The 15,929-nt window shown below is 34.2% G+C and overlaps 1 protein-coding gene across 4 annotated transcripts in view; it reads right to left on the minus strand.

Moving 5' to 3' along the window:
- The window catches only part of sm (heterogeneous nuclear ribonucleoprotein L), a 455,499-nt gene that overhangs the window by 59,232 nt on the left and 380,338 nt on the right, over window positions 1–15,929 (minus strand). For all 4 annotated transcript variants that reach the window (XM_088272102.1, XM_088272101.1, XM_088272100.1 and 1 more), the window contains exons 3-4: window positions 10,606–10,691; window positions 5,544–5,640 (exon numbers count right to left, since the gene is read on the minus strand). In XM_088272102.1, coding sequence (XP_088128228.1) covers window positions 5,544–5,640; window positions 10,606–10,691 — 183 coding nt within the window. The remainder of the gene's footprint in view (window positions 1–5,543; window positions 5,641–10,605; window positions 10,692–15,929) is intronic.

The following is a 15,929-nucleotide window of genomic DNA, read 5'->3' on the forward strand; positions in this document are numbered from 1 at the left end:
ATTTTGTCCACTGTTTGACGAGAAACGTTTTCTTTTTTTGAAATTTCTCTATTAGATAGTATTCCTAATTTCAGTAGCACTATAACACTAGACTTTTTTTCCTCAGAAATGTCTTTACTTTTTCCCATTTTGTCCTTTTCAAAAAAAACACTTGTGTTTACAAAAAAAAATTATACTTTATGAACTAAAATTAAATATTAAGTTTTTTTCACAAGACACGATAACTATATAACCTCTCTGAACAAAACAACAATCAGAACTCAAGAAACTTCACTAATAAATGAGATAGGGCTTTTTTTTGAACTTTCAACTATCTGTCTACCTGTGCTAATTAGGGACCTTTCTCAGAAAAAGGGTTTAAAATTTTGTAAACGCTTAAATAATCCAGGTATATTTTACATATTATTGAAGGTAATATACATGATATTAGATGTCAATAAAAAACTTAAAGTATTTATGTAAAATAAATGTAATAATCCAAAAGATTTCAGAGTATTCAAAAAAATAATGGGTGGCCCTAATTCATTGAGTAGATACTGTATATTTGTAATCAATCAAATGGACCCCAAGACGCTCAAAAGATTTTCATCTGAACCCACACTAGCACATCGTAGAAAAGGATCAATGAGTTTTCATGGCGCGTATAGAAAAAAATGGGACATTTTCCCTCGTCTGAAAGCCGAGAAAAGAAGCCAATTCGTCAACGCACCTTTGATGTTTCGAAGAAGAATTATTTCTTGAGAGCGATGGCGTTTCGCTACAGAACATGAAATAGAGGAGTTTTTTTACAACATTTTGAGTGTGTCCAAATACTTGTTCATAAATCTGGATTATCTCCAATTGTAGGAGTTTTCATATTATTTTTTGATATCTCATCAAAGATGTATATGGAAGAAGAATATGGAAGTCTGGGGGATTAACGAGGCTGACGACCGTCATAGGCTGGTTTAAGTGCTCACTTTACACACGTGTAACATTCACCAATTCTACCCATTATTGACAACCACACTACTCAAATTCTTGGAAGTTTTATATATATATATAAACCAATTTTGAAACATTGTTCTTGAATCACTAGAACTTTACTAGAGACATCTCGGCTGTCCAAATTTAAAACACAGTAAGGGACATTTTTTGTAGTAGTTTTTTTTTGCATTTTTGGACTAAGTAGAGTCTACTTAGTCCATAAATGCAAAAAAAAAAACTACTACAAAAAAATGTCCCTTACTGTGTTTTAAATTTGGACAGCCGATCTATTGGTGAGATGAAAAGAAGCTTTTTACTAAGCAGAAATTCTTTTATTAGTATGTGAGGTCCGAATCCTGGATTATAATCACACACATGAGAAACGCCAGAAAACATAGTTTTCATTTTTATTATTTAAGCTTATAATTTGACCAGATAATTTATTTTCGTCCGCCTCCGTAGTGTAATGGTCAGCACGCTCGGCTACCGTTCTGGAGGTCCCGGGTTCGATTCCCAAGGGGGGTAAAATAAATATAAGTGATTTTTTCACTGTCATATTTATCCAATATTACCCTGGACTGGTACCTGAAGAGGAGGGCTGATCACCTTTCCTTCATGTGTAAACCATCAAGATGACACTGCGTTTATATGACGCAGTGCCCTATGCACCATTGGGGTGCGGATGAGGGTTTTATATTTTATTATATTTATTCACAACATTTTGAGTATGTCCAAATACTTGTTCACGAAATCTGGATTATCTCCAATTACAGGAGTTATTTTCATTTTATTTTTTTACATCTCATCAAAGACGAAGATATTCTAAGAATATGAAGATGGAGATAATCCAGATTTTGTGAACAAGTATTTGGACACACTCAAAATGTTGTGAATGTCATTCTTTTGAAAATTTTATGTACTTTTTAACAATAAAATACAACTAAACAGACTAAAAATAATCTGTGTTTGATTTAACAATGAATTATAATGGAGTTCTACAAATTGAACGCCAAAATCAATATTTAACACAGAGTGGTGTGGCGTTCTATTCTCTTTGCCTAGCGGCGTAATGGTTAGTTAGTTAGTTTTCCTCTATTACATATACTGTAAATGATTAAAGAAAACACTTGTTTTTTACCACTTGAGTTTTATTATAGACTACATGTTTCGGAAGTTAAACTTCCATCACACAGGTCTGTATAATAACTAAAATATAAAATATAACATTGTTCTATAAATAAGGAGAGGGGAAAGTAATTTATTATTTATAGAACAATTTATATTTTATATTTTAGTCATTATACAGACTTGAATGATGGAAGTTTAACTTCTGAACTGAAATTGTTCTATAAATAATAAATTACTTTCCCCTCTCCTTATTTATAGAACTATTTTATATTTTATATTTTAGTTAATCTACAGACTTGAATGATGGAAGTTTAACTTCTGAAACATGTAGTCTATAATAAAACTCAAGTGGTAAAAAACAAGTGTTTTCTTTAATCATTGCAACATGTCTTACCACAAAGTTAATGCCGAAACAATAAATGAAATACTTCCGTAAACATGTTTTATATACTATTTGTGGAAGTACTGACCAAAAAGTTACATTTCCAATATTGCACAAAAATCCTTAAAATACAAATCTGTTCTGTTTACTGTATTCTATCGAAATCTCAATTAAAGTTGCGACAAAACGTGACCAATCCTGTGTATAGTAAATAAATCATCTAGACGAGGTTTCCTCCGTCAATATATTCTAGATAATCCAGCAGTATCTGCATTGGTGTAATATATTATAATATTCTAGCGTATCACCACGGCTGGGGGACAAGCCGTCATCCGGGAAACATAAGAGCGGAAGGGGTACTATAATTTATTGGCCAAAACTAGACCGAGCCGTTAAGGAATATGGTATATACTAGAAGGTACGTAAAGTAACCGCACACTGCGTCAGGTCATATTGATGACATCATTACTGGGGTGTGTTCTGAGCTCCTGGTACAATATCCCGGCCTACAGAACCAAACGAAGGTGGATTCTGATATCCTTAGTAAATCGGATTGAACATCTATTTGATGTTTATTTTCTAGTGAATCTGATATGCATTTCTGATAGATAAGTGTGATTGTATAGTGTTGGCCTTCCACTTGTTTATCCGAGTTATTCAGAACATACGATTTTGTCCGCTTAACTAAGAGAGAATTCGCAATCAAGAATTTCCAGATCTTTCTAGTACGTAACTTTCGTTTATGTGACGAATTGTTTTGAAAATCCATTGTATTGTATTAATTTTTTTATACGATAGTGATGATTACTGTAAGTGATGATTTTTATTCGTGTAATTTTACTGTACATATTTTTTTAAATATTATTAAAGGCATAAGCTGTAAATAAGAAAATTAAAAAAAAAAACAAAATATAATAAAATAAAATAAGATAAATATATGAGCAAATATTATGTTTTTTAATGAATGTTTTACTAAGTAAATACCACTATTTCTTAAAATCTACTCTGACACGTGTTTCGATGCATTCCGAATCATTTTCAAACACTGTATTGATGCGGAATTCATCGAAACACGTCAGCTGTCCAAACTTACAACACAGTAAGGGACATTTTTTGCAGTACTTTTTTTTGCATTTTTGGATTAAGTAGAATCTACTTGGTCCAAAAATGCAAAAAAAGTACTCCAAAAAAAATGTCCCTGACTGTGTTTTAAGTTTGGACAGCCGACGTGTCACAGTAGATTTTAAGAAATAGTGGTATTTACTAAGTAAAACATGAATTAAAAATGGATAGATTTTACCACAAAGTAACTGCCGAATCAATTAATGAAAATATTATGGTAGCTGGTACTGCTGAAAACAGTTAAGGTTTCAAACTGATAAAAATTGAATGCAACAAACGAATGTTGATCCCGAATAACGATATGTGTCATATGAAGACGGCTGAAAATAACTTTGCACTTGAGATTGACTCTATGCACTTGAAAACGACTCCTGAAATTTACTGTGCACTTCAGAATGTCTGCTGAATGAAACTATGCTCTTGAGAACGACTCCTGAAATTAAGTGTGCACTTCAGAATGTCTGCTGAATGTAACTATGCACTTGAGAACACAGTATTCATGTTCTCGATAAAAAAAGTTTTTGATTATTTTAAAATCTATTTTTATGATAAAAAAGCGGTCACGTTAGGAGTCGAAATAATCGGCGGGTATATATGAAGAGATCCATTAACATGGAAGAGGCGAATTATGTTTGCACAGACAGTGGGGTGTGGCGTTATATACCTCTGCCTACCCCCGCAGGGAAGCGGCGTGATGATTAGTTAGTCTATTTATATGTGACGGACTTTCGCCTTTAAAGGACGCCCTTTTCTCTCGATTAGTCCGTTATATCAATCCAAAGCCGACGGAAGTCAAAGAACTCAATCTACGGGGCAGATCAACCCGAAACAAATACCAAGTATTTTTTTCTGTCATAAACTTATACCAGCCGAACACTCTCTTACACAAGTGCCGGAAAACACGCCCGGGGACATATTAGAAAAGTTCAAGAAAGTTGTCAGTTACATTTCGGATGGAATATTTTATCTGTTCCGGCAGATTTACTTTCCCTCCCTCCCTCCGCCTTTCCGGCCAATCCTGGGGCGGCCCGCCCTTGCCGCTGGATCGTTTGGGCGGCAAACACAAGACGAATCAGGAATTTAGTGCGAGGCAAACAAAACAAAATTATGATCATTGTCTTTTTGATATCATACTAGCTTAATATTGCCCTGAAAAAAATCCCAAAGGATTTTAAACTTGGAAGTATAATGTATTGACTTGTTAAAGACGACTAACTGCATTGATGTTTATTTTCTTACCAAGCAAAAGTGACTTACATGGCCCTCCTGAACATTTTACGTTTCGTTAGTTGGTCACTTTCTCCTGTACAACTACGATATGTTTGTTATATGTTACTGTACTATTAGCGTTGAAAAGCCAGTTTTCCAAGTTACTACCAAACAATTTCGTGCGATGCGGTCGGAAACTCAAATCGCAACAATTTAAAGCGGCCATTCCGATGGCTTCGAAGGGGGCTTTCTCATTCATATAAAGTGGCCATTCGTTAATATAATTCCCGCAATATCCCTAATTTGTGGGCAGGACTTAATGCGAAACGGGCTCCTTAATTATTCACTTTTGGGGGATAATGGGGTGATGCGAAGAGCGATACCCCTGCGAACAACATCGTGCGATAAGGCTCTAAACACAACAACTTAATATATATCTCACTCCTTTCAATAACGTCATATATAATATCAAAAATCGTCAATTTTCAGATGTGCATGTTTTCGGAATGCCCAGAAAATGAACTGTATCCTAGAAAAAACGGGATATTTTTAACTTAATATTTACCCGCTATTGGCCTTCAGTTCAAATAGAAGAGGGTTCGGCATTTTGTGTCCTAGCTTGGTTTATGTTACCAATTTCCTTCACGATTTTAGTGCATTTAGGCTGAGAAAACATTGCATTAACAGAGAACCATAGGGTGTTAGTAAAATGTATAATATATGTAGAAAATCTTACCTTGGCATATTCTATCTTAAGGGTGCAGCACCCTGAATATATGTCCGCCCCGTGTAGCGCCTCCTTGGCTCTTGTCGCCGACTCCAAGCTCTCGAACGTAAGGATACTGAGTTAAGGAAAATTGTGAACGAATCATAAAACAAATACACAAGAGCTATTCACTAACGGGTAGACCTGAGATTGCATCATTCGGCCAAGTCATAAACAATCTGTGGTTGGTTGAGAATGCTTAGCAGAGACCCTTTAATTCAAATGTATGTATGCGAGAACTAAATCAAATCAAACATAGATGGCTCTCGCGAACAATACAAAGCGACACGAGATTTACGATATATGTATGAGTTTCAAAAAATTTGAACAGGGAAAACATTCAAGAAAACAACTAGTTAAGTAAAAGTACAAAAAATAACGTGGTTAAAACAGAGTTCTAGTTTTATTTTATAAACTTTTACAAAATGTGTCACAAAGTATCTGCGAAATCAACAAGTTCAGTAAAAGTACCAAAAATAATGTGGTTAAAACAAAGTTCTAGTTTTATTTTATAAACTTTTATAAAATGTGCCACAAAGTATCTGCGAAATCAACAAGTTCAGTAAAAGTACCAAAAATAACGTGGTTAAAACAAAGTTCTAGTTTTATTTTATAAACTTTTATAAAATGTGCCACAAAGTATCTGCGAAATCAACAAGTTCAGAAAAAGTACCAAAAATAACGTGGTTAAAACAAAGTTCTAGTTTTATTTTACAATATTTTTTAAGGAATCATTTAGATTTTGCCACATCTAGTAAAAAAAGTATGCTCAAAGCATTTTTGTAGCATAAAATGCTTTAAATATTGTCTTATATGTATATATTTTTTATCATATTTTATTCTTATAATATCTATTGTATTCTTTCCAGTGCCCTTTACTATGACCTAAATATAATATATACCCACACACAGGCAATTCCTTTGTGTCTTTTGGGATCTTTTTTTGTATTTTTTTTTGTTTGTACCTGTATTTATATTATGTTATTAAACATAAAGAAAAAAATGCATAAAGGCTGCACAAATCAGTTTCGAAACATGGTCTAATGCACTTTATCCCTGCACTGTTATGACGGCCCACATACTGCAGTCTGACACGAAGTTTAAAACAACACGCGAACTGTCACAACACGTGGAATTTCGGATCGCTTGACACGTGAACTCCTTGCAGGAGTTTCAACTCAATTATCTATTCATGACGACCCAGTCTCCAGACTCTCTAACGTGTATTTATGGGTAAAATAAAATTTGTTCTGAACAAGATTTAAGCGAAATAAAGAGAAAAATCTGTTTTTTGAACTACCCGACGTCCAAGTGACAATATAATATAACATCACAATATAAAATCTAGCTACGGCTTATGCAACTCCGCCTATAATTTTTTTAAGTCTTTACCTTTCAATAACTCTTATCTTTTCAAAACCATTTAATATTTATAAGAAGAAAAACTTTTTTACCAAATAATACAAAAACGGTGTTTTAAATAAATAAAAATCAATCATGTTAATGGAGTTCTACAAATAAAACGCCAAATCAATAAATACATTAATTTCTTATTTGAATCCTACTCGAATAGGGTCGTTTTGTACCCGAAAAAACATAAGCTGAATTGAATTTAAATTAGTGAACACCGCCATTAGTATTTCTAAGGATCTCTCGTTACAACCCTTCCTCGGGCTATTATTAATCACAGCTCATTGCTTTTAAAGTGGGTCTCGCATACGTCTATTCGACTGCTCAGCCTTAAGGGATGCGAGAAGCGTTGAATTAATTGCTAACATTATCTCCACCTTTGCAACAAACCGATTACCGATAATAATAAAAATAATAAAATTGGATAACTTATATAGCGCCATTTTCATAAAAAAATACCTCAAGGGCGCTTCACTGTGAATGAATTGGGGAAAATATTATGGTGGAAATGATTTAGCAAACAAATGTGTTTTTAGTCTTTTTCTAAAGATCATCTCACTCTCACTATTTCTAACCATTGGTGGAAGAGCATTCCACGCCGTCGGTCCTGCAACAGCAAAGGCACGCTCGCCAAATTTAGTGCGTTGGTTGCGAGCTGGTAAGATAACTTTGCCCATTGCAGATGTTGTAGCCGATCGAAGCGTGAGACGTCTATCAACCAATTCATCTGGAATACACAGCTCCTTAAGATACTCTGGAGCCACGATACGATAGCCTGAAAATTATGATGAAATTTTCAGGCATTAAAAACTGTCCCGTGCTGACCATTAGGTCAGCGCGTTTAGCTACCGTGCTGGAGGTCCCAGGTTCAATTCCCAGGGGGGGTGAGATTTTACACACTAATATTTATTTAATATTACTCTGGACTGGTCCCTGAAGTGCAGGACTGATCACTCTGCCTTCATATAATTAACGATCAAGATAACATTGCGTCAATACAATGCAGTGCCCTATGCACCATTGGGTGCGGATAAGGGTTAGGAGAAGAAGAAAAACTGTCCCACCGCATTCTCAGATCTCTGATAAAGAAGCATCTAGGCTTCCTGACAGACCTTCTCTTGCAAAGCATTTTTTTTAAAACTAAGTTGTCCAATTTATTGAAAATGTGAAACAAAATTGTTTCCTAATTTTATTGTGAATTTAAATTTAAAAACTTATTGAAAAAGAAATCAGGCAGACAAATTTGATCATCAGACATTTCTTAGTTTATTTCTTACTTTATTTATTGATGAATGTTATCAAATCAAAAATAATGGTTTTTGAAAGAGATGAATGTAGATCTGAGTGTAAAATATTGGTAAATGGGGAGATTTTGGAACAGGTAGATGGTTTCGTATATTTGGGTAAAATGTTTTCTAGGTATGGAAAGATTGGTAAAGACATAGAAAGAAGAGTGAATGTAGGGAACAGAGTGAATGGTGCACTAAAATCAGTTCGAGCAAATAAAAATCTATCAGCGAAAGCTTAACTGGCAGTGCACAATGGAAATCTGGTTCCAACCCTTAGATATGTATGGAAGCGAAGCATGGAGTTGGCGAAAGAAGGATGAAAGCAAACTGAATGCAGTCGAAATGCGATCCCTCAGACGAATGTGTGGCAAAACGATCTTTGATAGACGTTCGAATGATGAAATAAGGAAAGAATGTAAGTCTGAGATAAGCATTATCGATAAAATTAATAAAGGTGTGTTGAGATGGTTTGGACATGTGGAATGTGTGAGTGAAGAAAGAACGGTTAAACAAATTTATGAGGCGAATGTAGTTGGAAAAAGAAGCAGAGGAAGACCAAGGAAAACTTGGCACAATCAGGTATGTCAAATACTTGAAAGCGGCCGAGTCAGGAGTCGTAATAATCGTCGGGTATGAATGAGGAGATGCATGAATGTAGAAGAGGCAAAGAATGTTTGCAAAGACAGAGTGGTGTGACGTTCGATTCTCTCTGCCTACCCCTGCGGGGAAGCGGCGTGATGATTAGTTAGTTAGACATTTCTTAGTGCAGAATACGCGCTAGGCGCGTATGACTGACAATGTTTCAAATGGCTTAAAAACATTTTTATTTTTTAATTATTACAAATTTTAATTTAAAAAAAATTAAACGTCGCGGATACACAATTCCACCGGAACAAAGAAAGCCGGATTTCCGGGTGTATGTATTTGCGGCCCGCGGACGCCGCGGCGGGGCACCCCAGCCCTTGTGGGAGCCACTTCCTGTACCGCGCCGCGTCGCCTTGTGTACGTAGGGCATTTCCGGGCGGAGGCCGGATATGCGGACAAACCGACTGGGAACTAATAGCTGGGAGGCCTCCGAGCAAACGCCTCGTTTCATTGTTCGTGCCCGATGGTGCATGGGGCACTGTTGCAGTCCAACGATCAACCATAAATAAACTGCCGGAAACATAAGTAAAGAATAAAGTTATACAATACAGGGAATTTGAAATTAATATAAGAGTGTAAAATTCCTGTGAAAAAGTATTTGGACACACTCAAAATATTGTAGATAAATGTACGATTGACATGGCAACCTGGTAGAATTTATTGACAGGGCAACCCGGATGACATAGCAACTCGGTTGCTATAGCAACCCATATGACATGGCAACCCGGATGGCATAGCAACTCAGTTGCTATGGCAACTTATATGACTTGGCAACCCAGATGACATAGCAACTCGGTTGACATGGCAACCCTGATGCCATGGCAACCCAAATTCCATGGCAACCCTGATGACATGGCAACCCGGATGACTAGGCAACCCGGATGACATGGAAACCCGGAAGAATCTATTGACATGGAAGAATCTTTGATTGACATGGCGACCTGAATGACATTGAAAACTTAATCACTGAAAATTTCAATATTCTTGAATTTGATCACTGAAAATTCCAATACACTTGAATATATCCACTGAAAATTGCCATTTCCACGAATATAATTACTGAACATTAAATATGATACCTGAAAATTGCCATATACAACTAGAAACAATATATAACTAGTGCCATATATAACTAGTGAAAATTCTAATGTACTCGAATGTGATCACTGAAATCTGCAATTTACTAGAGTACAATTACTAAAACTTCTAATTATCTCGAATTCCCTGAATTCACTAAAAATTGGAATGACCTCGAATATGACCACTGAAAATTTAAATATACTAAACGTAATCACTGAAAATTGCAATATACTCGAATACGATTACAGAAAATTATTAAATACTGAAATATGTTTACTGCTAATTATTTAAATTCTCTTAAGTTATATTTAAAACTCAATTTCAATAACTGAAAAATAGTGGTATTTACCATGTAAAATTTCATTTTAAAAAATTGACTTAATTTAAGAGCAAAAGCTCATGAAACAAAGCACGGGATTTCAAATCTCAATTACCTTTGTTTAGTGTCATCTTCTAATCACAATAATAATCAAATTAATAAAGAAAAAATGTTTTACCTAGTAAATACCACTATTTCTTAAAATCTACTGTGACACGTGTTTCGATGCATTCCGCATCATTTTCAAACACCGTTTTATAGTTAAAAATTGTTTTATTGAAAAGGATATTCAACCATGGCTTGGACGCCATTTTTCTTGAAGACCACGATCCGCTGGACCTGGCCGTGTGGGGAGCTGATGGTGTGGATCACGTCCTGAAAGAAGAAGAGAGAAAAACATGTTAACCAAACGTTTAAACCATTTTCATCTAAGAAAAACATGTTAACCAAACGTTTCAACCATTTTCATCTAAGAAAAACATGTTAACCAAAATTTTCAACCATTTTCATCTAAGAAAAACATGTTAACCAAATTTTTCAACCATTTTCATCTAAGAAAAACATGTTAACCAAACGTTTCAACCATTTTCATCTAAGACCAACAAACAGATTAATCGCGGCGCATAATTAAATATCCAATTTTTTATAATGAAATAGTATGTAGTTTTTTTTCTACATCTATTTTAACTATTTTATATAGTTACATTTTTAAGTACAACATAAATACAATTTCTAAACATTTATTTATATGGCAATCTTATAGTTTTATATTCGCTATGCTTCTCCAAAAAAGAGACTGAGCTCTTGTGCTTGGAGAGGGACTTACACTCAAGATTTAATGTTTTATATAATTAATGGCATAATAGTCTTTTTTATATATTTTTTTAAATTTATATGTAATGGGCACTAATTTTTTTCTTAAGAATTTTTATATCTTCTATTTTTTTAAATTTCTTTAGAGAGTTTATTGAAATATTTAATTCCCAATTATTTGAAGTTTTGTTGAAATTGTTTAGTATTACATTTTATTTTATTTTATTTTACATTAATTTTATTTGACCAGCAACCAGGTTTCGTCGTTAACGACATCATCAGACTGGTATAAGGTGGCGAGAGACAAAATTCTATGTTATATACACAATAAGGCAGGGGTTGAAAACCATGATTTTAAAAATCCAATTTCGTGTTTAAATAACTTTTTTACTAAATAAAAAAGAAGTTGAGTTATGGAAATCATTATTTAGACCATCACTTTTTTTCTGTCAAATGGAAAAGATGATATCCGTTAAGTGGCTGCCGCCAGTGCTGATACACATTTGTTCCCGTTTTATCAACCTGTTTGTACACTGCAGCTGTCTAGTTCATAAATGTCAAATATAATGGACGTACGACGTCGTTTGTAAAAATTAAAACATCTTCCGATAGGGTGATTGATTTTGCGCCACCCTGCACAAGACCAGTGAAGTAATAATAAAAATAATAATAATAAGTAGACAGCTAGGAACTTCTTTATTACCAAATTTAAGAATTTTTTTCATTTTAAGACTTGGGCCATTATGTGCTTAACAGACGGAATCATGTCTGTTATTTTATGTGACAAAACAAAACGAATTCATTTCGAGTTGTGAGGAGAGGGGAAACAGCGCGCGCGCCGGTATAGTTGCCACAAGAGTATGGCAAGGCGGCCCGCGCCGACACGCCTTTCGTTAACGAGAAAATTTCGGAAGTGTACTCCGCAAAGCTGTCCGTTAACCAAGGAGAGATTAACCCTAAACTAGAGTCAGAGCTGCACAAATGTCTTCTGACCAATCCTCGGGTTGGAGTTAGCCGAGAGCTGAGGTAATTAAGGGAAGATCGTCGTTAGGGGGGGTAATAATTTTTATGTTTACCCTCTTACGGCGACTGTTATGTCGGTAAAATGCTAATTGGGATTAGGGGCGGTTAAAAATTAGCGAGTAATTGCATTTGTAATGGTCAAACTTGCCGTCGTAACGGGGTCGCGGGTAATAATTATGTCGCAGGAAAGCGAACGAGAGAGATCACACTCATCACACCATTATTTAAAGACAGATATCAAATGGGTAAGTCATAATCCAAAGCTATCCTTATAAGACATAATCGAAATAAAACTACAAAATCGAAATAAAACTACATATGAAATAAAACTACAAAAATAAAACAATCAAATAATGTTTTTTCAAAAAAAATATATAAGTGGCGAAAACCCACGAATTTTGCGAACAAGCATTTAAACCACAGCGCACAGTGCGTTATTTTGGCAATCTAGGGGTACATTATTATTACGCTTAAAAATACCGGTTTTAGTATGCTTTTGGATACATCACTAATAAAATACATGATTTAATGAACATTTTGTATTAATCTTATAGTATTTGTAGAAAAAATATAATAAAATAGGTATTAAAACAACTTCCAAGTTCCATGAAAAGGGGTCACAGTTAAATGTGTTTGTATTTACGCTTAAATGCTTTGGCAGATATTAATTGTATTTTAATATTTGTTGTAGATGCATATATGCATAAAACGTCATTACCAATGTTTGTAAAAGAAAGGATACTACCCCTTCCCCCCATTTGAAAAGAAGACACTCAATGCTTATTTGAAATAAAACTTATTTTTTTAATTAATTAACACGAAAAATAAAAAAGGTTACATGAAAATAGTAAGTATGTATACAACATTTTGAGTGTGTCCAAATACTTGTTCACAAAATCTGGATTATCTCCAATTACAGGAGTTATTTTCATATTATAATATGAAAATAACTCCTGTAATTGGAGATAATCCAGATTTTGTGAACAAGTATTTGGACACACTCAAAATGTTGTAAATAAATTATCTGGTCAAATTATAAGCTTAATAATAAAAATGAAAATGGTATTTTCTGGCGTTTCTCATGTGTGTGATTATAATCCGGGATTCGGATCTCACATACGGATAAGAGTTTCTGCTTCATAAAAAGCTTCTTTACATCTCACCAATAGATGTCTCTAGTGAAGTTTTAGTGATTCATGAACAAGGTTTCTAAATTGGTTCATATATATAGAACTTCCAAGAATTTGAGTAGTGTGGTTGTCAATAATGGGTAGAATTGGTGAATGTTACACGTGTGTAAAGTGATCACTCAAACCAGCCTATGACGGTCGTAAGCCCCGTAAATGCCCAGACTTCCATATTCTTCTTCATCTTTGATGAGATGTCAAAAAATAATATAGTAAGTATGTAATAGACAAACAAAATAAAATTCTCAAATTGGATCAAGCGAAAATTCAGGTTTTCAGGTTTCCCTTTCAGTTTTTGGAGAAACGATGTTGCTTCATGTTTGATACAATTACTTAAAAATTGGGACTTTTTGATGTGAGAGCAATTTGAATAGTCTTCAGCGTTTAATCGATTTCTGAATTGTTTAAATTTGTAAAAATATTAACACGTTTATGAAATAGCAAATTACAACAACTTCCTTATTACCCCAAATAATTAATTTTTATATTATTTCGAGAAATAAAAATACTTTGTGTTCTGATCCACTCACATTTTTATTTAACCAACTAGTTTCGGCAACAACCTGTTGCCCTCTTCAGGGTTACATTTATTACTATAGTAATAAATAGTAATATATAGTAATAAATGTAACCCTGAAGAGGGCAACAGGTTGTTGCCGAAACTAGTTGGTTAAATAAAAATGTGAGTGGATCAGAACACAAAGTATTTTTATTTCTCGAAATAATATATCAAGATGATCCACAAAGTTAATGCTTTCAATATTCAAAACATAATTAATTTTTACCCCATTTAGGATAATTTACCCCGGTTCCACGACCGCTGATTTAGACACAATTAAAAATGTGGAGAGTAATAATAAAAGTTTAAAAAATACGAAATTTTATTTTAATCTCAGAAATCGATCTTAGGACCTTTGCACAAAATAAAAACACGATTCTTTTTCTTTTCTTTTAACATCATTGAAAGCTGTCCCACCGCATGCCCAGATCTGATACAGAAGCATCTAGGCTTCCTGACAGATCTGCTCTTGCTAAGCAATTTTTTTTTACACTAAGATGCGAAATTTATTGAAAATGTGAAACAACATAAAATTGCAACATTTTGAGTGTGTCCAAATACTTGTTCACAAAATCTGGATTATCTCCAATTACAGGAGTTATTTTCATATTATTTTTTGACATCTCATCAAAGACGAAGAAGAATATGGAAGTCTGGGAGATTAACGGGGCTGACGACCGTCATCGGCTGGTTTAAGTGATCACTTTACACACGTGTAACATTCACCAATTCTACCCATTATTGACAACCACACTACTCAAATTCTTGAATGTTCTATATATATATGAACCAATTTAGAAACCTTGTTCTTGAATCATTAGAACTTCACTAGAGACATCTATTGGTGAGATGTAAAGAAGCTTTTTACTAAGCTGAAACTCTTATATTAGTATGTGAGGTCCAAATCCTGGATTTCAATCACACACTTGAGAAACGCCAGAAAATACCATTTTCATTTTTATTATTTAAGCTTATAATTTGACCAGATAATTTATTTACAACATTTTGAGTGTGTCCAAATACTTAAAAAACAAAGTAACATAAAATTGTATCCCGATTAATTAACATCAAAGAAAAATTAAATTAAAGATTGATGGCACCTTCCACATGATTTATGTAAAACCATTAATAAGAGTCCGATTACAGAAATCCGACGTCAAATTAAAAAAAATCGATAATCCCAATTTAGTAACAGAAATAAATTACTCAAAAAATATATATCACTTGCAAAATTCGAGAACTTAATCGCGTAGCATTAATCAACGCAACACTTTGGGAAAAGTGACAAATTCGCCAAATTTCTTTTAATTCGGGGCCATTAATCAGACAAGGGATTTTGGCACCTCGGCGCGGCTGCAGAAAGGCCGAGATAGCGCGCGCTACGACGACAGTTTATTAAGGGAGAATATCCCATTTATTAACGCCGCGTTTCCAACGTCCCCGTAAAAGGTATTATCTAAAAAAATATCACGCCGCTTTACCGCAGGGGTAGGCAGAGATAATAGAACGCAACACCATTCTGTCTTTGCAAATCTTAAACATTCATGCATCTCCTCATACATACCCGCCGATTATTTTGACTCTTCACTGCACCGCTTTCAAGTATTTGACATACCCGATCATGCCAAGTTTTTCTAATTAAATTTAATTAAATTTGATTAATTCAATTAAATTTAAGTAACAGTCCTGTTTTTGATATTTTTCCAATTTCTGTTCCTAGAGAGAAAAATTCCACACAGTAGATTGTTGTGTGTGTGCTCCACTTTACGTATGCGTGCGCGGCTTCATACTGTTTTTGGGTGATTCCATTCGTAGTTATTTGGAGTTGCTAAGCAATGCACAGTAAAAATAACATTTAGGATTTTTTACGGAGTGTGTGGAAGTTTTTGGTAAGGGAATGTAATTAATTATGAGTATTTTAATGTTTAAGAATTTAATGAACCCTGATGATGACATGGTTCTTGTGGAAACCGGTAGGTTAAAGTGTACTAATAATAAAAGAAAGTGGTTAAAACAAAGTTGTTTAATTTT

Source organism: Brachycentrus maculatus, unplaced genomic scaffold (assembly GCF_059751285.1).
Source record: "Brachycentrus maculatus isolate JH-2025_06_01 unplaced genomic scaffold, ASM5975128v1 h1tg000475l, whole genome shotgun sequence".
Taxonomy (NCBI): domain Eukaryota; kingdom Metazoa; phylum Arthropoda; class Insecta; order Trichoptera; family Brachycentridae; genus Brachycentrus; species Brachycentrus maculatus.